This window comes from Centruroides sculpturatus, unplaced genomic scaffold (assembly GCF_000671375.1).
Source record: "Centruroides sculpturatus isolate CEXI.00-Female unplaced genomic scaffold, Cexi_2.0 scaffold1322, whole genome shotgun sequence".
In the NCBI taxonomy this organism is placed as follows: Eukaryota; Metazoa; Arthropoda; class Arachnida; order Scorpiones; family Buthidae; genus Centruroides; species Centruroides sculpturatus.
The window spans coordinates 25,389-48,960 of NW_019385555.1; the positions used below are offsets into that span (position 1 = coordinate 25,389).

A 23,572-nucleotide genomic window follows, 5' to 3' on the forward strand; every position below is an offset into this window, starting at 1 on the left:
TGCGTTAACCGGAAGGAAGAGCTAACCATGTCTCTGGCCTGGCAATCGCTGTTAGACGCCAACCCGCCGCTTCCTCCCCCACCACACAACCGCGCATTCCAGAAACGACCCACCCAGTCGGAACCATCACCCGATCCCAACAAATAATATACACTCCGTCCGGGGAATTTTCAGTCGACCTGAAGAAGAGCGAACAGATCGCTCGAAAACGTTTGTCAAGCGATATACAATATATACGCATAGAGCACCGGTCAAAGGTTCCAGATAGTGTAACGTTGATTTCACCCCGGTGCTGAAAGTAGAACAGTTCCTATATTTCATTAAAAATAGAAACATTTATTATGAAAAGAGATAGGAAGGTTATAAAAATGAAAAGGATACAAGAATAAAATTGATTAACAGCTGAAAGAGCAGTTATTCGTTTTGATTCCAAAGTGAGAGATAAAATAGTTTGATATTCACTTTTCATTTTATAGCTGGAAAATTTAAGTAAAATGTAATTACATCTAAAAAATTCTATATTATAGTAAAAGTATAATTTTACAAATAAATTAACACTAAAATAGAAACTGGCATTCATTTTCTTCCATAGATTAAAATGCACTTAAATAAGAAGCTAATATTTAAAAAATTAATAAATAAAATAGGAAAAAAATTAATATTGAAAAAAAATCAAATATTTATTTTGGAATTGAGTAATATCATCATCTTTAGATGGAAATTTATTTGATTATTATTAATATATAATTTGTCATAATTTCAAGTAATCNTGAATTTTTATATTCAAACAATAATCATTATTGTTATCTACTTCATATTAATAGTTAACGACCCCCCCCGATTTAATTAAACGCATATATATAATAAAATATATTAATTAAAAAAATTAAAAAACTATTGGAGGTCGTTTTTGATATCAGAAAGTAGCTTTAAATAACTTTACCGAAGTAAAATCCGTGCACTAGAACTTTACAACGATGAATAAAATTTGATTAAAAAATGCCGTAAAAAAACAATTAAGTGTTAATCGTGCGTCATTAAAGGTAGATTAAAATCGCGATAAAATTTTTTCGCGCGGGAAAAAATTTTTGAAAAAATTTGGAGACTTGGAAAACATCCGAAAATTGAAAAAAAAAATTTTTAGGGCCGAAAGGACCGAGTTTTCTGTAACGCTATGGAAACTGGACTAGTTATCTTGTCAATGGTCGTTAAGGGGTAACTCTTTCTGTTTAACTATAAACATTCTCACGATCAAACCGCGTATAGTTTACAATTACCGGCGAAATTCGTCATAATGAAGTCATTCTGACACCAACTTTAATTAACCCCACACCTGCTAAAACAATTGATCACCTGACGAATTTTCCCACCACAATACGTATAAAAGCCATCTCCTTCCCCTCTCGGGGTGAGTCGCCAATCGAACGAACAATGACAAAGACGGACATTAACTTTCCCGTATACCTACTGTACGACCTTAATTGGAAGACCTTGGGCCACACCTCGCACCGCCTTTCAGAACAATTAAAGCCGGAGTATCCATCCGATATTATCCCAGAAGTATGAAATATTATTGTAAACTCTCTCTCTCATCCGCAAAGTCGAACGAGTTTTGTAAATTTTTATTTAGTTAGCGAGTTAAATAAATTCTTGTTTTGTTTTTAAGTGGTGTCGTTACTCGACTCTGCCAACGTCTTATCGTCGACCCCTCCGACTCTCCTCCACTAGCGTAACAGAACGTAAACACCATCCTTGACAAGAAAGTAGGTCACCGACCTGTTGCCGGAAAGGAGAGGAATTTCCAACCTCCCCGGTGGCTCACAAGTATATAGCTATGAGTATATATATGATAAAATACACTTTTAAATTTGAGTAACAGTTTAAAGATGTATATATAGAATTCATGCTTTTATAAGTATTAAAATAAAAAGTTGTTAATAATAGTTTTAAATAAAGAATAATAATTCATTTTGAATTGTAAATATAAATTTAAAAACTAGATTAACAAAAATTGCCGGGACAAATTCATATTTAGAAGAAAAAATATATTTCTTACTAGACTATACATATACATGAGTCCATATCGTCTATCTCTTCACACACTTATTGTAGAGGCATTAAATTTAATTTATACATCTATCATCAAGTTTGCTCCTGTATACAGTATTTCCATTTTTTCGTCTGTCTTCGCTAAAGTTGGAGAGTGTATTTGCTTAATGATTTCAGCTTCTTCCCATCCAACTACGGAACCTTGGGCTTGAGCCATCTGGGCCAGCACAGTTGCGTTTGATTTTTTCCGTTTAACATCATATTTATGCTCCCTGACCCTTACCCCAATTTCCTTGTTGTAACTCCTATGTACTCCTTTTTTAATCCTAATTGTTGGTTCTCGTACGGGATCTTATAAACTCCTGCTTTATCTTCTTTCTTAATATCCCCTTTATCGTTTCTTAGAATTTTAAATAAATTAGGAGCTCGTTTTAAAATCACCGTTGATTCTTTTATGTCCGCAATCTCCTTCATAACGCTTCTTACATTTTTGTTGTAGGTGAATTTTATGTATTTACTAGGTCTTTGTTTAGAGACCTTTGTATCCTTTATCTCAAAGTTTCTAACAATGCCGGCAATTCGTACTTCCCACTCCCCCTCCCCTCTTCTCCCGACTTGACGGCCTCACCCGCATGCCTCAACTTGTAACGTGTCACTTCCCCGAGTGCTGCACACAGCCTCTCCTGCGACTGTATAAACATTCTATTAATATTTTAATAATTGTTGCCAGTTTTTATAAATGTCAATGCTTAGGTTCTTGTTAATATTATTTTTATCTGTAGCATTGACATTCATAAAAACTGGCTACAATTATTAAAATATTAATAGAATGTTTATACAGTCGCAGGAGAGGCTGTGTGCAGCACTCGGGGAAGTGACACGTTACAAGTTGAGGCATGCGGGTGAGGCCGTCAAGTCGGGAGAAGAGGGGAGGGGAGGGGAAGGGAGAAGAGGGGGAGGGGGAAAGTACAGAAGGTGCCTGACTGATACTGTATACACAAGTCACAACCTATCGATGTAACAGATTAAAGAGGGGCGAAAGCCCGAAACGCGTATCTGTATGAATTAAAAGTGGATGATGAAATTATTTGCCAAGTATCGATAAATGCACCAACTCGTGACATAGAATAAGTTTTATTAAATTCAAATCAATTCAGACTATTATTTAAGCATTTAAATTCCTATAATAATTATAATTTCCTGCTTACTTTACACCAAATTGCATGTCAAAATGTGAGGGTCGTAAAAGAGCGTCGAAATTACGACTAATTACGAAACTTTTACGTCGGAAAGTTTCGAGGATAGAATCGGGTCAAGAGGGTATGTTAATGACAGAACCCAGATGGGACAAAAACTTTTCGAATTGTAAAACACACGCGGCGCGATGATAAACAACAGGAGGGAATGTCGACAGAGGGAAAGAGCTTTGTCGAGATGCTCGCGAACAAGTGTCGAAGCAATCGAGAAAAGGGGGGTCTAAGAACAAAAGGGACATCTGTTAAGTCCGAATGCGGTAGGGGATAAATGGCCAAAAGAACATCTGGTGTACCGTTTAGGTTCAAAGATTACAGAGAAAAGGACCATAACGGAGAAAAATACGGGCGCGAACATTAAAAGCCCCGTCATCACCTCTCTGACCTTTTCCCGACCCGGATCGGTCTCGGGTTTCGCCTAGAAACAAAAAGAGTGACCAATCGGGGTAAGGGAGAGGGTAAACGGGACCAATCAAGAGGATGAGATTTGGGGAAAATCCTATAAAACCCCCGGGTCTCAAGGACAAAGCGCGGATTGACAGCGGATTCTCAGCTGCACACCGGACCCAAATATCCAGGACGCCACCACATCCGAGCTCCGTCGCATCCCTGGAGGAAGGAGACAAGACATCGTACGCAAGATTTACCGGACATCGCCCGCAGATCACCAGCCTCTACCTCGTTCAAGCCCCGGGGCATATCCAAAGTGGAATATCAGCCGGCCAGCATATAAATTCTTGTTCTTCCCATTGTGTAATTTAATCTAATGTCAAAATAAACGGTTTTCGTGTAAGACACTTGTCACCTCTGTCATCTAGCCACCACCCACATACGGTTTGACCCTAGGTTTTCCTGACGCGCAATTAACGCATTTCCCCCAAAACGGCGAACTTACAAAAATACTTGCATCTTTCATTAGAACAACTATTTCTGCAGGCAATTAATACTGACACAGAACAAGTAAATCTATTTATTTGATTAAAACAAAGCAATATAATGAGTGAAATTTATTATTGACGTAGCAATTTTCTGATTAAATTTCAAATGTCAAAATGTATTTAAAATAATGTGAGTGCATATTTCAAGATGCACATGGTTCTAAATCCAAAAAATATTTCTGTGCAATAATAATTTTCTATGTAATAATTTATACAATAATAAATTGCATAAATTTTAGTGATGTAACGAATATTCGGTTACTATTCGGTATCCGACCTATTTTTCGGTATTCGGCCGAATACCGAATATTTAATCACTATTTGGCCGAATACCAAATACCTAAAAACAGGAGTAAGAAATAACAAAAACACAGTAAATTAATCATTTTGGTATTTAGATTTAATGTTATCCGGTTAGTGTTGTTTGTCTATATTTATTTATAACTTATAACATGCACAAAATAAAAAAGAAAATAATATTAGTCACATGTATTCACAATTTATAATTACAAAGATCAGCACACGTACAGTACTGTACACACCTATTCGTTCGAGAATCGTCACACATCTGACAGTGAGGGTCTGACCCTGTCTATCCTTCTTTTTAAGCGCTCATCTTTGCTCTTCCCTTTCTCTTTCCTCTATCGCTCTAGTCCACATATGCCTATGCATACATCATAATACACGCTCACGATACTTTCGATTCGTCACTTTTCCGTCGTAGATTTCCCATTTTACAATTACGTGACTCATAGCCTGGTGATAACGGAGAAAAGAGACAGATAAGATGTCGGTATAAGTAACAGTTATGATTTCACATATTCGAGACAGCTTGGTAGCTCGAACAGCGCCAGGCTTTCACCCGTGCACGCTAAGTGACTTTCATTACAAGCATTTAGCTTTTCGAAGTCTATGACAACAACTGTTTGGCATTGACGGCTGCGAATTTCGCGCCAATAAGCTGCCTCAACTTGTTTGATTATGTTATCAACTCAATTTCATATTTATTTTCACATTTTCACTTCGCGGTCCTTATCTGTTCTTTTTCCGTTATTTACACGTGTGGGTCATTTCATTGTTATCCACATTTGATATCATCACTTATTACATACTGCCATGACGCTCGTGTCTGTCCGCTTCAACTGTCAAGAATTAACGTGATTGGCGAAGCGTAGTGACAGCGGGCCAATAGAGAGCAGGGTCCTTGCCATAATGCGGTTTGCGCGCCAATTTTTGTACTGTACGTGCGTTAATCAAGCCGAATAGTATTCGGTATAATATATTCAGGCCGAATACCGAATAGTTAATATTCGGTATTCGGCCTGAGGCCGAATATACTATTCGTTACAACACTAATAAATTTTGTAAATTTCAGTGAAGCAGTTTGAAGTAATTATCAATTTAAAACTATTGCTTACCTTTCAATATCTGACTTTGAAAAATCCAAATTATATAAGTACATATTTAAAATATTTCCGTAAGTTAATAATATAAATTTATCCATATAATAAAATTGTGCTGCTGAAATTTCTTCTGGGATTGATATATTTTTCTAAAATGTATAAAAAACATTATTGAAATTTGCATTATTATTAATATTATAATTTGCTTCAAAAAGCCATACTATTTAAATCTGGAACATGAACAAAAAGTCCCAGGACCAACCCAAATAAAACGTAAATAATGATTAGCAATGACAATTGTCTCATATCATGTTGTCATGAAGAGCAAAACTTGTTGGAGCATAGTGGCAACTTCATGGCTATCTTGAATACCACTCAAAAAATATAAATGGGAAAAGGTACATGTGGCATATCATTTTGCACAAGAAAACATTCACTGATTGCACAAATGAATTTGTAACTTTATTCACATGTATGTTATCAATGTTTGAAGTTATAACAGTACTATCTGCATGATAACAAAGCATTCGCAGCAAATCTTTCTGTTCCAGATCCTGCATCATGCCATTGATATGGATGCCACTTATGAAGAATATGCAAAATGGAGTTCTGGCTAACACAGTATATCATGTTCCCAATAGCCAAGAGTCCCCAGTATATCACATATACTGGGGACTATTCACAAACGATGCCAAAATAGTGATCAAGGTGCCTGAATATGTGACTGTTTGTGGATGTTGATGTCCAAACCACTCACTTGTTATTATATTCCCTTTCTCATGGAAAAATATTGATGTAAAATATTTTTTTGTTTTCAAAAAACACAAAAGTAGAAAGGAAATGTGTTGTTAAGAAAAACAGAATTTGGGTGAGTTAAATGATAGGAAGATATCATAAACAAAAGATCTCGACCTCCCCCCTGATATGTAGGAAGAACAATGGGAAAAACGTTTTATTGTATCAAATTGCAGAGTGAAACCTCTTAGTTACATCTGCATCCTTCCTTAACAAAAAGCAAAAACACATCTTCCCCTAATTATGGGCTATCACCCTGGGGAAGTTGCAATTAAGCACTTCAGGGAGTGATGGACCCGGCATTGGGGTGGAGGAAGATGTCCCTCTCCTTCAACCTGAATTTGGTTCATAGCAACAGAACAGGGATCAATAGGGAGAGGGAAGACTTGAACCAATCAAATATTGATTTTGGATCAAAAATAATATAAAAGATGTGTTTCCAAGAGCACATTGCTTTTTTCAAAGTGTGATTGAACATCTTTCCATTCCAAGAGATTTGACCACTGGATTCCAGTCTTTCTCATTCTTTTACAGGGTACAACTGAACATCATTTTCCATCAAAGAGACTGACTGTCTTTCCCTAAAAAGATCAACTGAGTCACTTTGGACTCTCTCTGTCTGGAAAAAGCCCAACAAGCTGAAGATCAACTCTGCCTACTGCAGGAACTATTAGATTCCCCCAACTACTAATTCACAGTGTAGTCTAGGTCATCCAAATAGGATGAAAGAAAATTCCAAGAAACTCATACACATACCCTCCAAGAGTGACATCAATTGGACTCTCTTCAGAACAGATAATTCTACGTGATTCTTTTTAAATATCACAATTGTCTTTATACCACCAACTACCCCCATAAGGCTCTGTTATCTCATGTCATCCTGACAAATGTGAGAGCAGCAAGTGATCCTACTTTCCAACTTTAAGATAGGGGTGTTTTATTAACAAAGTGTTGGGATTTTGATCACAGATGCTTACTATGTGGTTTGTCATCAACTCTCCCTTTCTGGGAAAATTTGGCTGCTAATTTCTGTACTCCACTGTGTGTTAGTAGTGGTCAATTCCGATGATGCTGGTTGTTCATCAAAATTTTTTAACAAAGACATCTAACAACGTTAACAAAAAAAATTATATATGTAATTTTGTGATAAAATTCCTTTCACTTGATGATAAGTTTTGAAATTTTTTGTATTTTGGTAATATATTAATACTTTGTTTAGCTAAAAGTAATATTTTTACATATTATAGTTTTTTCCACTTTGGACATTCTTGTGAACTAGGATTTGTTATACTGAGGGAAGAGAAACACAATTTCCAATTAAAATATATTTACTCTAATGTAATCTTGTATGCCACTACATTTTTGGTCAATGCCCCTCCTCAGCAGACATTAACATTTTCTAATTAAACATTAATTGGACTGCAATTCAAAAAAATTGTAGACCTATAAATTTCCACTGTTGTCAGTCTGTCTATCTATCTTCCTTAATCTTGAGAACAGTTATATAGATGAAAGATGAGACCAGATATGGAAAAATTAGGGGCAGGAGGTCTGATTAACTATATAAGAACTTCCAATGCAAACTGGAAGTCATGTTATTTCAATTAAAAAATTTTTCTAAATATCACTTATGATAGCTGTTATTACGTACTATGAATGTATGTTTTTTTAATCCAAAATTAAGTTCAGTAGACTATCATTACAGCTTGAGGTTAGACACTTCTTTTATTGTTATCACATATGCATTTCGGGCTTATATAAATGCTAAGCCCCTCTTCAGTGCAATATTAAAAATTGTCACACTTATTGCACTGAAGCTGTAATGATAGTCTACCGAACTTAATTTCGGATTAAAGAGACATACATTCATAGTACGTAATAACAGCTACCATAAGTGATATTTATTTATGCTTAATTAAATCTCAATATATAAAAGTTAATAAAATGCAAAACCACTGCGATGTAAAATAATAGAAGATTATGTTTAATGAGCAAAATCAAGATCATTTTTATTACGGGTTGTAAAATAAGTAATTCTGTAAACATTTTGGGAGATTTTAGGATTGGACGGATTAAGAGAACGATCGATTTGCACTCTTTAATCCCACCGATTTAATCTGGATTTAATCTGTTCGGTCAGTTAAGAATATCGGTTTTGTATGTTTTACGATGGAATTTGCTTCTTGGAAAAGTATAAAACTGTTATTAAAAGAAAATCAAATACTAAAATTTTTATTACTCCCTTAATTTTAATTTAACTTTACGAATATCGAATTAAAAAAAACATCAAATTTGGTTTAATTTTTATGGGAATTAGTTTATAATAGCATATTTTTTTTAATCGTTAAATGNAAGTTTTTTAAAAATATCTTAAAATACTTTAAAATATCTCAAATTTTTTAAGATATTTTAAAAAGAATTATGTATAAATTATAATTTTTAATTATATTTTTTAATTATAATTTTTTAAATTGTAATTAGAAAATGGTAACTACTGCTGAAGAGGGGTATTGGCCCAAAATGTAATGGCATACAAGATTATATTTGAGTAAATATATTTTAAGTGAAAATTGTTTCTCTTCCCTCAATATAACAAGCCCTAGTTCACAAGAACGTTCAAAGTGGACAAAAGTATGATATAAGTAATTAAAGATAAGAAGCATGTATCAACAAAATATTTTTACATCTGTTTCATTTCAATACATTTTTATCTGCAATTTATATGATTTTTTATTTATTTACAGGTTGAGAGCTGTTTCATTATTCTCTTTCAACATTCTCTATTCACTGTGTATTTGAATTTGTATGTTTTGAGACTTGCTAATTATGATAACATTAAACATCTGATTACAGTATCCATGCTTACAATAAGCAGATTCTATTGTATAAAATTAAACAAATTAATTTTATTTACAATGCAAAAAGTTATATTAAAATGGTGTATCATGTATCCTGCATATACATGTAATTATTTTATATGACAGATGTCATAAATTACTTTAAATTTATTGTTAACATAGTGTATAGACTTCTGTAACAAAATATTTTAGAATTCATTTATTAACATTTACATACTTAAAAATTAAAATACTTACAAAGGTTTGTTTAAAAAATGCAGAATATCATAAAATAAAACACTAGTATTAATATAAAAAATCAAAATAACTAAATTAATAATTAATGAATTTAATGAATAAAATTTAAAAAATAATTTAAGAATAAAAAATATAATAAATTATTTATAAACTGTATATTTATTTTAATATATTACTAAATCACTAAAGATTACTAAATAGATTATAAAAACTACCTTAAATTTGTCTTCAAATTGTAATGAATCAACAATTAATAAAGGTTTTTGATTCTGTTTCCACTTCCAAATTAATGCTTTTTTATCATAACCACTTGTTAAAAGTAATTCTCCCATGTTTGAATGACTGAAATTAACACTACTCACATTTCCATTATGACCTAAATAAGTTTAAAAATTAAATTCATTAATAACTTATTGATTATAGTTCATTTATATTAACAGAATTTTGAAAGTAGAATTATCTTAGTCTATTTATTACACGTTAAAAAAATTAGTTAATATGTAAACACTTAGAAGCTTTAAGTCAAACTGGATTTTACTAGACTATTGTTATTAATTTATTAAAATTTCTACAAACATTTTAAATTATGGTCATGTAAATAAATATGAATGAACTCTATTGAGAGATATTTTTGTATCATCCTTAAACAGGAAAATGAAAAAATTGACAAAATTATTGTGACATTGTCACAATGCCAGACTGCAATTTTTAATCATATTTTTAATTTATTTACTTTAAAATATATGCTCTCAATTTTAGTAGTGTCTTGCCTCCAAACATCATACTTTTCCTGAAAACAATAGAGACATACTGGTCATCTAACTAACTCTATTCTAGAGAATTTTTGAATTGAAATCATGTGACTTCCAGTCTGGACTGGAAGTTTGTATGTATCAATAGTTAATTGGAGCCTCCTGTCCCTAAACTTTCCATATCTGGTCATGATTTTCATCTATCTAACTTCATTTTCAAGATTAAGAAAGGACAGACAGACAGCCAGACGAACCCCAGTGGAAATTTACAGGTCTGCAATTTTCAAATTGCAGCCTAATAATAATTTAAATTTTATTAGCAACACTAAACTGCAAAAAACATCTCAAAATAATTAACTTATTTTATTTGGAAGATATAAACAAACATAATTTGAACATACACACTGTTTTTAACATGGAAACAAAACAGTAAATTGTTTTGAAAAATATTAGAAGTGTAAAAATGGAAGTTAAACATAAAATAATTACAAATGCAATAACTTAGAGAAAATAAGTAAACATAGAGAATATTTAAAATATATCTGTTTTTGTAAGGAACTAGCCATTTCCAGAATGTTATCTGAATCACAGAAGTTGTTTCATCTATAAATCCAAAGATTAAGAAGTTCTGTTATTTATCTTTCATTGAGATTTTTCTAATAATTCTGGAATAATGCAGATTAAAATAATAAAGAACAAGTGAAACAACTTGTTTAAAATAAATTAGAATAAACATCTAAATTCCTATTGTGAAACCTAATTAATTAAAATTACTAAGAAAAGATGGTGAAACAATACTAAGTAATTGCTATAAGCACAACTGACAAACTACAAAAGAAATAAATATGATTCATTAGCAATTTCACTTTAAAATTACAACAGTAAAAATACAATTTCAGCATAGTTTTAATAATGATATATAATAATTGATTCATTGAAAAGCAAAAATCAAATACAAATCTTTAACATGACTAGAATTAAGTGTAATTAAATTAAAATATAAACTACCTAAACTGGATAATCCAAAAACTAATCTCATTGTAAAAAGGTTACAGTTTGTTTAATTAAAATATAATTTAAAACTAGTATATATTATAGGGAGAAAATCAAAATAATACAAAAATTGTGATAATTTTTTTGATAAAATATAAAATATGTACCAATAAAATATTTTCTCTTATCTTATCTAAATTTCTTAACATAAATATGCTTTAAACAGATTATAACAACTATGTTTTAGATCTATTTTTTATTTATAAATTTATAAAAAGATAAAATAATCAAATATCTGGCACATAAAGATTAAAAACTTATATGTAATTTGGCAAACTACAGTGTTCAAGGACACAACAATTTAGATAATTATTTCTACACAATCATAAATTGCTTTATATATTTTTAAATATTGTTCAAAAATAATACATTTTATATATAGTTGTGACTTTATTATAATAAAAGAGAAATAAAATAAGTAATAAAAATATTTGTTTACTTCTTAACTGGTTTTAGACAAAAAAAAAAGTATAACTAAAATAATNACGTTGGAGAATAAGCATAATCTCAGACCTTGTAAGTTCCTGCATATGGAAAATTATTCAAATAATTGGCTCTACAAATGAGTTGATTAAACATCTGGATTATTACAATATAAAGTTTGAAATTCACTCTTTCTATTTGTAAATATGATAGAATTATAACATATTAAAATTAAAATAAAATTTAGATTAAAAAAATTTATTATACAGCCTACTGTGATTTTATTTCACCATTTTTGTAGCCAATTCTCCACATTTGTCCTTGAAGTTGCTTAAGAGCCGTTGTTTTTCTATCATAATCCATTTGTAACATTATATTATTAACAATAGATTTTTGCACAGCATTAATATCTTCTTCAGAAGGAGATTCTGGCAAATCTTCAATTTCAACAATTTCTTTGATTCCTTTCTGTTTATCTTCATTTACCTGGTTATAATTCAAGTATTAAGTAAATATTAAAAATGTAAATGAATTTTAAAAATGAAAATATCAATTAATCACTCAATGAATTGATTTTTTATTGATATTGTAGGTTTCCTCCAGTCTGGGAAGGAACACACAAAATAAACAAAACAAAATTTAATAAATTACATCAAAAAAATCTACAAATAAACAATCTTAAAAAATAATTAAAATTTTTAAAAAGAATTTGAAGTACTTTATCTTGTTACTTTGAGTAGATTTAAATTTCATAATTAACAAATGAGTTTACAGATAATATTGTTAATTTAAACTATTGATAAAGTTAATTTTTAAAGATGTGCAGTGCTCCACAACTAGTGTTTCTGTTATATTATCCTGTAATTGTAACATAGCTTTCAGTTAATTTGCATCACGATTTATAAATTGTTGGGTTATCAAGTGTGTTTGTAAAAATTCCATTTGTCTCGTACCACCTGGATGGTAGTGTCACATCACTTGTGGTTGGGTGACCAGTGTCACATGTTTGTCATCTGGAGCCCCGGATGATGGGAAGGTATAAAAGCAAGCTTGCACCAAGTAGATAGACCTTTTTCTTGTCTTTCATTCCAGCTTGCTCTCACTGAATTGATTGAGAGAACTTAGGATCGCCGAAGGAAGAGAAGGGAGAGGTAAGGGGTCGGACACTAAGGGTGAAAGTACTAGAAGAAGCGACAATACAGAGTCTGAATCCACTTGCATTGACATTAGAATGTGATCAGATTGATCAATATTAAGAAAGGACATAACCAGATTAGTCTAGATACTAGATTATTGTCTCAAAAATTGACGGTGAACCTTCAACAGAAACATCACCCACAGGGCTAATATAATAATCATTGGGGGCTAGCCTTATCCCATGTTTCTTCAAGTGGATCAGCATATGTCGATCGTCCTTGTACATACTTGTATTTAATTATTATTAATATGTCATGGCTTGTACCTGTGTATGAGATTCCTTCAAGATAAGGCGTCGGTAACTTCCGGATTGTTGGATGACAGTAATGATTAAGTTGTTAATGCGTGTCACATAGGTTTGTATGTGTATATGATCATTAGCAATACAAAGTTTATTGATAACCAATTAGTAAGGTGTGTTCAAATTATAAGGTTCCTCGTTACTCTTACTCCAACCCTAATACTACATTTGCACACAATCCACGACTCACTTCAATCTCGATTTACCTACAATCTGGATTGTGACTGTCGCCAGTTGAACGTTGTACTGTTCTCACAGGCAGTCTGCTTGAGAAGAACCTGGTTATTACACGTGATGATAAAACTGACATAACTACACGGTAAGTCATGAACACCAACAAACAAAATGGAAGTTTTGGTTAGAAATAAATACAGTACTTTTTCTTGCCATACATCTAATAACAGACAGATGTCACCATCTCTCCAAATACAGTATCTTTTTTATTTCTCTGATGATAGACTGACATGTGTTCTGCACCCATCTTGTATTTTCTTGCGAGCATGGGATTGTGGGATCTCTCGTATGACTGGATCTAGTTTCAAGAACTCTCTTGAGTCAATCACGATTGAACCTCGTTTCAGTCAAGATTGAAACAGTCGACAGAGGTCACACCAAGGCATTGTCACTGACCTTGGTCACAATCTAGATTGAAATGCTCAGTGCAAACGGGGTATAAGTCTGTATACTTCGGTAGTCACACAGGCACTAGATGTTTTTCAAAAAATTTACATATTTATATTATATATACTCATTGCCATAAAAGTTATGATATCAAGAAGGGGTTGTTGGAATCAAATGAAATTGTACTGTACATATGTGAGCAATGTTCCCTCTAAGTTTTTTTGTAGATGAGCGGAACATATACTTTTCTGAGCAAAAAAAATTTTTGCTCAGAAAAGTATATGTTCCGCTCATCGACAAAAAAAATTAGAGGGAACATTGCTCACATATGTACAGTACAATTTCATTTGANAACATATACTTCTCTGAGCAAAAAATTTTTCTGAGCATATATATAAAATCTTATTTTTTCCTATAAAAATTAAAATAATTAATTATAAAGTAGAGATTAAATTCATTTTAAAACATACTTTTATACGAAATACTATCTTTTGTCAATGATTTAATGTATTTAATGGAAATATACGCAGCAATAATCATGTTGCAGACAGAGTGAGAAATAAGTAAACAACAATTCAAATTGGTGTGCATGCTCGCCTGCGCGGCACATAAATTCTCGTGCGCGGCAACAATTTGAGCAGTGCGCGGCTGCGCAGTCACGCAGCTTAGAGGGAACATTGTATGTGAGTGTAATGGTGATATCAAATTCAATTTATTAATTCCTTAAAGGTTATAACCCACTGGAATGGGGGAGAATACATTAGTTAAAATTTTGTTTAACAAATTATAAAATTAAAAAAACATATGAGTCAATACATCTTTAACAAAATAATTCCACACAATATCATTTTTATAAATAACAAAAGTAAGATTATAATTAAATTCCAAGCTAATGTGTGAAAATTTAATACAATGAAAAAGTAAATGTAATGAATAACTACTAGTTTTACAAAAACGATACAAATCTGAAGTGATTAAGGAAATACCAATGTTTTTTTTTATACAAAAAAGAACTTCTTTTTTCAGATTAAAACTGATGTTCCAGTTATAAATTGCCAGAGGGTCAGAAATAGCCAGAAAAACAGAGTTCCAGGGATGATAAGATGCTATACTTATTTTATCTGAATAATTTTTGAATAAATATTCTTGAAAGCTATATAAATATGTCTTAGATATCTCAGATAAATCTTCTAGATAAGATTCCAGCAATCTTAAAGAAAAATCTGCTAAATGCAAAATATTGTCAAGTTGAGTATACCAGTTGTTATGTTTCTTTTCACTAAGTTCTTTTAGCTTTAAATATGCTGAATAATCCAGTAAAAGTGGTTCCTATATAATTAAGCATCCTTTTTAATACATTAATCTTAATACCATAAAGATTTAGTTCTGCTTTCAAGAAATAATAAGGTATGGGACAATATAAGCTAAATAGCTTTTTATAAAACAGCATATGTAATTTTGATAAATTGATAAATTGGGAAGTGCCCCAAATTTGAATTCCATACAGTGTGAGAGTATCTACCAATGAATTACCCAAAGACTTGTGCAAATTAGTGGATTTGATTGAACTGTAGATTTTAAGTATTTTTTTATTCTTGACATGTTTCTTGCTAATCATTTCCAATTTATAAAAAAAAAGTTAAAGGAGAAGCAAAGACAACTGCTAGATAAGAAATCTCTAACTATTCCTATATATTTATTGTCAATAAAAAATTTGTCTGCTTTTTGTAATCGAGAACCATTGCCAAATGTACGAATCTTTGTTTTATCCTGGAAATTTGAAGACCATTTTCCTGAAAAAATATTCTTGTAACCTATTTAACTTCCTTTGCAGATTTATTAGGTTTTTGTTAGTAAAACCAAATCATCAACATATTGTAATGTGTGAATATCTATATTCTGTGGCATAAACCTGTCTGATTCTAGGTCTTTAAATATAAATGATAAATCATTCATATAGACTGAAAAAAGAACAGAGCTTGAAAAAAATGAAAAAATTCTGATTGACCTTTTATGGTATGAATTTGAGCAGCAGATCTGAACACAGTATTTTAATCAGTGATGAGAATTTCATTGAGACTCCTAATCGTTGTAGTTTATCCTCTAGTTTTGGCATGATAACTGAATCAAAAGCTTTATGAAAATCAACAAAACATGCAATCACACATTGACACTTAACACTTAGTTGCATTTTTATTAAAGTATGCAATAAAAAAAAAATATTCAAAATGGTACATCATTCTTCACAAAATCCAAACTAGTGGGTTCAATAAATTGTGCATCAGTAACCATTTGTTCAGATGATTAGCCAAAATCTTGGTAAATAGTTTACAAAGTGTAGAAAGAAGAGCTATGAGTTGATAATTAGACAGATCATTTTTGTGATAAGACAATCCATCTAATCACCTTTTTTATAAATCATTTTTAATCTTATCGATTTCCAATATGACAGAATCTTACTGGAATCTAATATTTTGTTAAATAATAAACGTAAAAAACAATACATATCAGGACCTGCATTTTATAATAGATGGACATAAGTTTATTCGTGATCCCCGGTGCAGAATTTATTTTCAACTTGTTTATTATTACAATTACACTTCATTAAAAATTGGCAAGTCCAATAACGGGTCTGAATGCAAGTTTTGAGGCTCCAGCAGAAGTGAGATGTAAGGACTAGAGATTCCACTAGCATATAAATCTGAATAAAATGTATACCTTTCGTATAGCGATATCTCATTCCTCAGAGATATCTGTTGTTGACAAAATCTGTTTAACTGATTCCAAAAAGATTAAGTGTCTCTAGTTTTGACCAACTGTTATTTAATGCTTTATGTAAAGCTAAGAAAAGAAAGTATGAAAGTACTTTATTAGTACTTTCATTCTTTCTTTTCTTCTTTTCTCGTGATTGAATTTACATGAGTAAATTCAATCATGAGTAAATTCTTTTCTTAGCTTTACATAAAGCATTAAATATTCATTTCATTTGTAAATATTTATTTCATTCATATTCAGTATTTAACTGTAAAAACCTTCTGAGACTAGCTGATTTCTGATGTTTGGCCAAAACAAGGCTTCATCAAACCACGGCACTTTCCAATTATCAGTTGTGATAATTTTGTAAATTTTTAGTTGTCTAGCCATATGTAATAAACACGAGATTAAGTTTTTATAGAACTCAAAACAGTTAATCAGCATTTGGACATTATTGACAATGAACTCACTGATTTTCTCTGCAAATAATTAAATCTGTAACAGAGACCAACATTTACAAATTTTTTACTTAAACATGTAAATTGACTTATTGTTTTTCTGAGAAATCAAGTTGAACTGTACTCAAAAAGGAAAATGGTCAGACTAGTTGAGATTTAGTATAGAAAAGCTTTTTAGTATTGGATACTAAAAAGATATTATGAATAGTCCAGCACGGAACCCCCTCTAAGTGTAAAATAGGTAAATTCTGCTGGAAAGTCATCTGCTATTCTACCATTTAAAATTATGAAGTCGTGATCATGAGTAAATTCAATTAATTTTCTGCTTGCATTATTCATGTGGTTTTGGATTTTCTATACTGTAATATAACAGAATTATTGTCTCCAATCTGATAATCAAATAAGTCTCCAATGCAAGCATTAAAATCTCTCATAATTAGTATTTCTTCATAAAAAATAGAATGGTGCTCTAAAATTTCAGAGACCCTATTCAAAATATAAGATAATTTACTTGCCATATTAATATATGTTAGAATGAGTAAAACACTTATATTCCTAAAAATCTTTGAATTCCACATAATAACAGCAATAACTTCAGAATTAGAAACAATTAAATCTCAACTTCCTAATTTCTGATTCAAGAACAGCAACAAACCTCCTGAAGGGTGACCATAAATATTTGATCAAATTACATCTAAAAAACAAATAATCCAATCACTAGGAATTAAATCCAGTAACTTTAGAATTGCTTCTTGTTGACACCAAGTCTCACTGCATCCAAAAGTCATCAATCCCTGACTTCCCAATAGCCAATTTGAAACAGTTGTCCAATTATTAGAAAATCCATGCAAATTCCAGGAAACAAACTCTCAAGAGAAAAGTATTTTATCTGTATTACCATGTATATTTGGACTATGAGCAATAGGATATATCTATCCTTAAAAAATTTGGAAATTCAATAAGATTTTGGTTAACTAAAGAACATGTAAATTAATAAAATGCTATAATTAGCAATATTAGCTGGATGTACTGTACTCTGTTACTTTTCTAACCATCTAAAAAGCAGTTTTGGACAAATAAAAACTTAATTGTTATGTCCTTTAGATCTAACTTTCAGTGGAGTTCTAGGATTACTCAGAGATCAATTTTAAGATGTTTTATTTATTGAACTCCAGTGAAAGTCGGATCTGAAGGACATAACAATTAAGTTTTTATTCATCCAAAACCCTCTTTTAGGTGATTAGAAAAGTAATACATAAATTGTTTATCATCTATGATTAAAATATCATCTCTTAAAAGTATTTTTTTTCCTTCTGATTTAACATTTTTAAGATAGTTTAATAAATGTTTTCAGCGCACACATGAACCTGGAGACAAATCTGCAAATAAGGAATACGATTTCTCAAATGAATTACTTGTGCTGCTTTTTTCCAGAATTTACCAAAAATCAGATTTCAGAAGCATACATTAGTCAGTGTAACACAATAAATATCTTAATTATTCCTTCCTCACCTTTCAACTTTAATAATATCATTCTCACTTATTAAGAATGTTGGTTTGACCAATATAAGTATTTGTGTAATATAGGTTTTTTAATTTAATTTGTTTGGGATTGACAGATTAAATATCATTAAGTTATTATTACTTTGAATGTTAGAAATTCTATCTAATAAAAAGGGCCACAAAACTCCGTTATATGCTATAGACTCTTGTATGGCATTCTCAAAGTGAGCCATTCAGTTTTTCATATTGTTATTTTCTTCTAATTTTGCTGTCAGTACAGTGATACTATTACAATACGACGCCAAAGCCATCCAGATAGAAATAAGGTCTATTTTCTCATCTAACTTGGCTAGAGAAGTTTCAAAAAATTTCTTAATGAGACAAAATCATTATACATTTTACTGTCTTCTTCCTCCTGTGGCAAAATTAAGACTCTAAATGTTTTACTTTAATGCAAGGTTTGCTAGGCAAGCATTTATGTCTCCCAGAAGTCTGAAGTTTATCCCTATGAGGAGGAATCCTAACTGTCATTTCTACTTCTTAATTCTAATACATATAAAAATTATCTAACCACAATAATAAAACCAACAGAAGAATTTGTAATTTTTCCACAAAAACAGTCACCTTACAATACGAACTTAATCCAATAATCTTAATCAACTCTCACAAAAAACAGCTGCAAAGCTCAGTAGCACCTCCCATGTAATGGTGTTATAAGTAATTACAAAATAAAAGCAAAAGGATCATTTATTGTAGGAAAAACTACAAATGAAAGGCAATTTTAGTACCCTGTTGAGCCACCTCTAGTGTGAATACATGAGGTGATACAGGCAGACATGGATGCATACAGGTTCTATATGATGTCCAGCAGTCTCTCAGTCTACAGTTGTTGCAAGTGATCCTCTAGTTCGGCCAAACTCCTAGTCTGTCCAATTTGATGAACCAGGTGACACCAGATATGTTTGATTGGTGACAAATTGGGGTACCGAGCAGACCAGAGAAGTGTGGCAATATGACAGAGGTAGTCCTGAGACACTCTTGCTATGGGGTCGAGCATTGCCCTGTTGAAAAATGGCTTTTGGGAACCTTACCATGAGAGGCAACACATGTGGCTGCAGGATGTCACTAACATACCACTAGGCTGTCATGGCCCCTTGGATCACTACTAGAGGTGATTAGCTGTAGTACATGATGGTACTCCAGATCATCATACCAGCTGTGAGGGTGGTGTGCCATTCCAAAGCACAGACAGGGTTTTTTTTAATAAAAGACAACAACTGCACACAAAGTGTTTAGCTGGTGGAAGAAGGGAAAAGAGGCGAACGGAAGAGGGTGTGGAGATAGAAAGAAGAGAAAAAAAAGGATTGAGCAGTGTATGTAAGGTAATCCTCTATGATTAATACACAGACAGGATTAAGGCATTCACCACAAGGCTCCAGACAAAAACACAGCTGTCATCAGTGCCCAAACTGAATCTGGATTTGTCACTGTAGACAACCTGGTTCCATTCTGTTGTGATCCAATCCTGTTGGGAGTGACATACTCCAAATGGAGGTGACAGTGAGTGGTATCAATGGCAGTACACATAATGGCTGCTGTGATACCTCAAGAACATTTGGTATCATATCACAGTTAGTTGGTATTGCTTTCAAACTCAGTTGTTCATATGGTCTTCAATTGCAACATAAAGGCATCCCTAGTGATACAGCATCCCTCTGCAACAGGTACACTACAGACAGGATGCTTTTGTGCACATTTTTATACGACAAGGAGAACATAGTTTAACACCCTCTGCTGCATTACACAATGATCCATCATGCTATAACTCTAATCATTTCCCTATCTGCTTGAGACTTATCAGTTTTGCAGCGATACAACAATTCCTCCTTGGTATGCTAATTTTTATGGCAATGAGTATAGAAATCTAAAAAGTACATTGTAACAATCATTGTCTAGTAATAATTCTAGTCCAAAAATTTTTTTCTTTAACCTTCTCACGACCAGGGTCCTGATCTCTCATACCCCTCATCGTTAATGAAAATGACTGGAGTAATGATTCGTGTGTACTTTGGTAAAAATAATTTTTTATGAAATCTATCGACAACAGATGTCAGCACTTGACGAGAATGTATTGTTTACCCTATATTTCACATGTTTGTGTCCAGGTGGTGTTGTGTTGACCTATAAAACCATTGTTTTGAATTTTCAAAGTTCACTCTTGCTTTCTTGCATGAAGGCTACTGTTGTGTGTGTTGCAGGTAAGGTGCTATATTTTTTCTTTGTCCATTTTATTTAATTATTCAGTCATTTTTCTACATAGTTTGTATATAAAATAAAGTAATTTCCTATCTAAGATATATAAGTTACAGTTTTTATAATTTTAATTATAAATTTTGATTTTATATTGCATCATATATATAATAAATTATTTGTAATTGTTCTATTTTATATTTTGGATTTAGTTATCGTAATTTTATTAATTATAGTTTTAGGTTTATATTGTAACATATCATTACATATAGTTTATTTTTTTTTTTATTAGATTTATCGATTTTTACGAACATTTATTTCACAATCATGGCATCAACATCTAAAATCCAAAAAGTGTTGGACAACTCTGACCTTTTAGATAATATAGAAAATTTCTCGGATACGATATCAGAGTCTGACTCTGACCCTGATGTTAGTGTATACGAAGGATCGGATAATGATTCTGATGAGGATATTCCCTCTCCAAGCCTCTCTAATAACCATACAAAATCCAGAAATGATGACGATGATGAGGACTATCAGGAGGTTCTTTCTCCGGAGCAATCTTCTTCACTTCCTTTCACTTTCCTAGAGCTAGCTGGCCCTAAGCACATGCCACCGCCAGATTCACCCCCAATTGTGTATTTCAATCTTTTTTTCACAATGACTTTGCTCAATCTAATCGTAACGGAATCAAATCGTTACGCACAACAAGTAATAAATGGCATGGGGAATAATGTACCGCCCGCTCTGAAGAACTGGACCAAAATTTCGGTTTTAGAAATAAAGGGGTTTATAGCATGTATATTGAACATGGGATTAATCAAAAAGCGTGCAATAGCATATTACTGGTCCACTTCTTCCTCCCAAGCCACTCCATGGTTTGGGAAAATGTTTTCAAGAACCCGCTTTTATCACTTGTTACGTTTTTTCCATCTCGTCGATAACTCTAAGTTATCCGGCCCAGCGGAAGAAGGATACGATCCTTGTGCAAAGTTTCAACCGCTGGTCGATCATGCTAACAGAGTGTTCCGACATTACTACACACCACACCAGCAAATTTGTGTGGATGAGAGCCTTGTTGGTACCACAATTAGAACCTCTCTCTTGCAGCACCTTCCAAAAAAACATCATCAGTGGGGCATAAAATTTTGGATGCTGTGTGACTCAGTCTCTAATTACTGCTTGAGTTTTTTCACTTATAGAAGGGCCAGGACTCAGCAGGAAAAGGACAACAATTCTAAATTTGGTCTAGGGTACAGCGTCGTAAAAAAACTGCTTGAGACGGGGATGTACCTCAATAAAGGTTATCATCTTTTTGTAGATAATTTCTTTATGTCGGTTCCTCTTGTTCGAAATTTATATTCATTGGGTACCTATATCACTGGCACTGTTCGACGAAATAAAAAGTATTTACCTGCCCCACTAAAATCGTCGAAGTTTTCTGTTGGCCAAACATCCTATTTTAGATCTGGCCCATTGCTAGCCTGTGGCTTCCGAGAGAAATTGTCACAAAAAAATCCGGTCTTGCTACTATCCAGCCATGCGAGGGCGTGTGAAGGACAAATTGTTAGGCGCGGAGTGGCTAAGTCAAAGCCACAAATAATATTAGAATATAATAAATTTATGGGTGGAGTCGATACATCGGACATGATGCTGTATGCGTACTTGGATGAGAGAAAGACCATAAAATACTGGAAGAAGGTTGGGTTCAACATTATAGGCAGGATGGTGTTGAACTCGTATCTATTATACAAGGAAAATTTTGGAGGCCCAGGAAAATTAAAATCAAGGTACGCCTTTTATATATCGATAATAGAGAGCTTGGAGGAGGAATGGATGGCAACAAAACAACTTCCTCCAGATCCTCCAGATCCTCTAGGACCGAGAGAACTAAGAAAATTACCAAAAAAAAAAAGGAATCAAGGTGCTGTGTCTGCACTAGTATGGGACTAAAACGAAGATCGAGAACAATCTGCACTCATTGTTTGAAGGGGTTACATCCTGAATGTTACCCAAAGCATCGTTGCTGATAGGATAAGTATGTGATATAATTCTGATCAAACATTTTACATAATATTTATCTGAATTATCATTTTGCAGAAAATTCAATAAATAAATACTCTCTTACAGATTTGGACCTGGCAGCATCAAAAATGCATTTTTTTTCTACTCTTTTTCCTATTTTTTATGTATTAATGTTAAATTTTGAGTTAAAAATCAACGTGTTATATGTATGTATTATAATGATTCGAGAGAACTAAGAAAATTACCAGAAGGAAAGGAATCAAGGTGCTGTGTCTGCACTAGTATGGGACTAAAACGGAGATCGAGAACAATCTGCACTCATTTAAAGGAGTTACATCCTGAATGTTACCCAAAGCATCATTGCTGATAGGATAAGTATGTGATATAATTCTGATCAAACATTCTACATTATATTTATCTGCATTATCATTTTGCAGCAAATTCAATAAATAAATACTCTCTTACAGATTTGGACCTGGCAGCATCAAAAATGCATTTTTTTCTACTCTTTTTCCTATTTTTTGTATTAATGTTAAATTTTGAGTTAAAAATCAACGTATGTTATATGTATGTATTATAATGATTATGTTTATATCAAAACTATTTTAATTTTTGCTTATTTTCACAAAAATAAAGTTTACTAGATTATAGTAAAAATTTGCTTGAAATAATAACTTTTGTTTTTTATTAATGTGTGAT

At 32.2% G+C, this 23,572-nt stretch overlaps 2 protein-coding genes across 3 annotated transcripts; one reads left to right on the forward strand and one right to left on the reverse strand.

Moving 5' to 3' along the window:
• Positions 1-107: 107 nt before the first annotated feature.
• LOC111640091 (WD repeat-containing protein 27-like) lies at positions 108-9,910 on the reverse strand. Its single transcript, XM_023386089.1, has 3 exons — positions 9,749-9,910; positions 5,659-5,792; positions 108-476 (listed from the first exon to the last, which is right to left on the reverse strand). The coding sequence occupies exons 1-3, from the start codon at positions 9,863-9,865 to the stop codon at positions 311-313; spliced, it is 417 nt and encodes a 138-aa protein (XP_023241857.1). The 5' UTR covers positions 9,866-9,910; the 3' UTR covers positions 108-310.
• A 10,573-nt stretch (positions 9,911-20,483) lies between these two features.
• LOC111640099 (piggyBac transposable element-derived protein 4-like) lies at positions 20,484-23,397 on the forward strand. Of its 2 annotated transcripts, XM_023386098.1 has the most exons (4): positions 20,484-20,853; positions 21,138-22,886; positions 22,979-23,248; positions 23,341-23,397. In XM_023386098.1, exons 1-2 carry the CDS (start codon positions 20,703-20,705, stop codon positions 22,799-22,801), a joined length of 1,815 nt encoding a protein of 604 aa, XP_023241866.1. In that variant the 5' UTR covers positions 20,484-20,702; the 3' UTR covers positions 22,802-22,886; positions 22,979-23,248; positions 23,341-23,397. The 2 variants fall into 2 exon arrangements, with proteins under 2 accessions (XP_023241866.1, XP_023241867.1); XM_023386099.1 differs by lacking the exon at positions 22,979-23,248.
• Positions 23,398-23,572: the final 175 nt, after the last annotated feature.

Excerpts from the sequence above, each read along its gene's own strand:
- LOC111640091 (XM_023386089.1), bottom strand. The coding sequence starts at position 9,865 with ATGGGAGAATTACTTTTAACAAGTGGTTATGATAAAAAAGCATTAATT. Across the intron at positions 5,793-9,748 it reads AATTTGAAGACAAATTTAAG|AAAAATATATCAATCCCAGA; the intron begins GTAGTTTTTATA and ends TATACATTTTAG. Across the intron at positions 477-5,658 it reads TCAAAGTCAGATATTGAAAG|CTATAAAATGAAAAGTGAAT; the intron begins GTAAGCAATAGT and ends TAAATTTTCCAG.
- LOC111640099 (XM_023386098.1), top strand. The coding sequence starts at position 20,703 with ATGTCAGCACTTGACGAGAATGTATTGTTTACCCTATATTTCACATGT. Across the intron at positions 20,854-21,137 it reads TACTGTTGTGTGTGTTGCAG|ATTTATCGATTTTTACGAAC; the intron begins GTAAGGTGCTAT and ends TTTTTTTATTAG.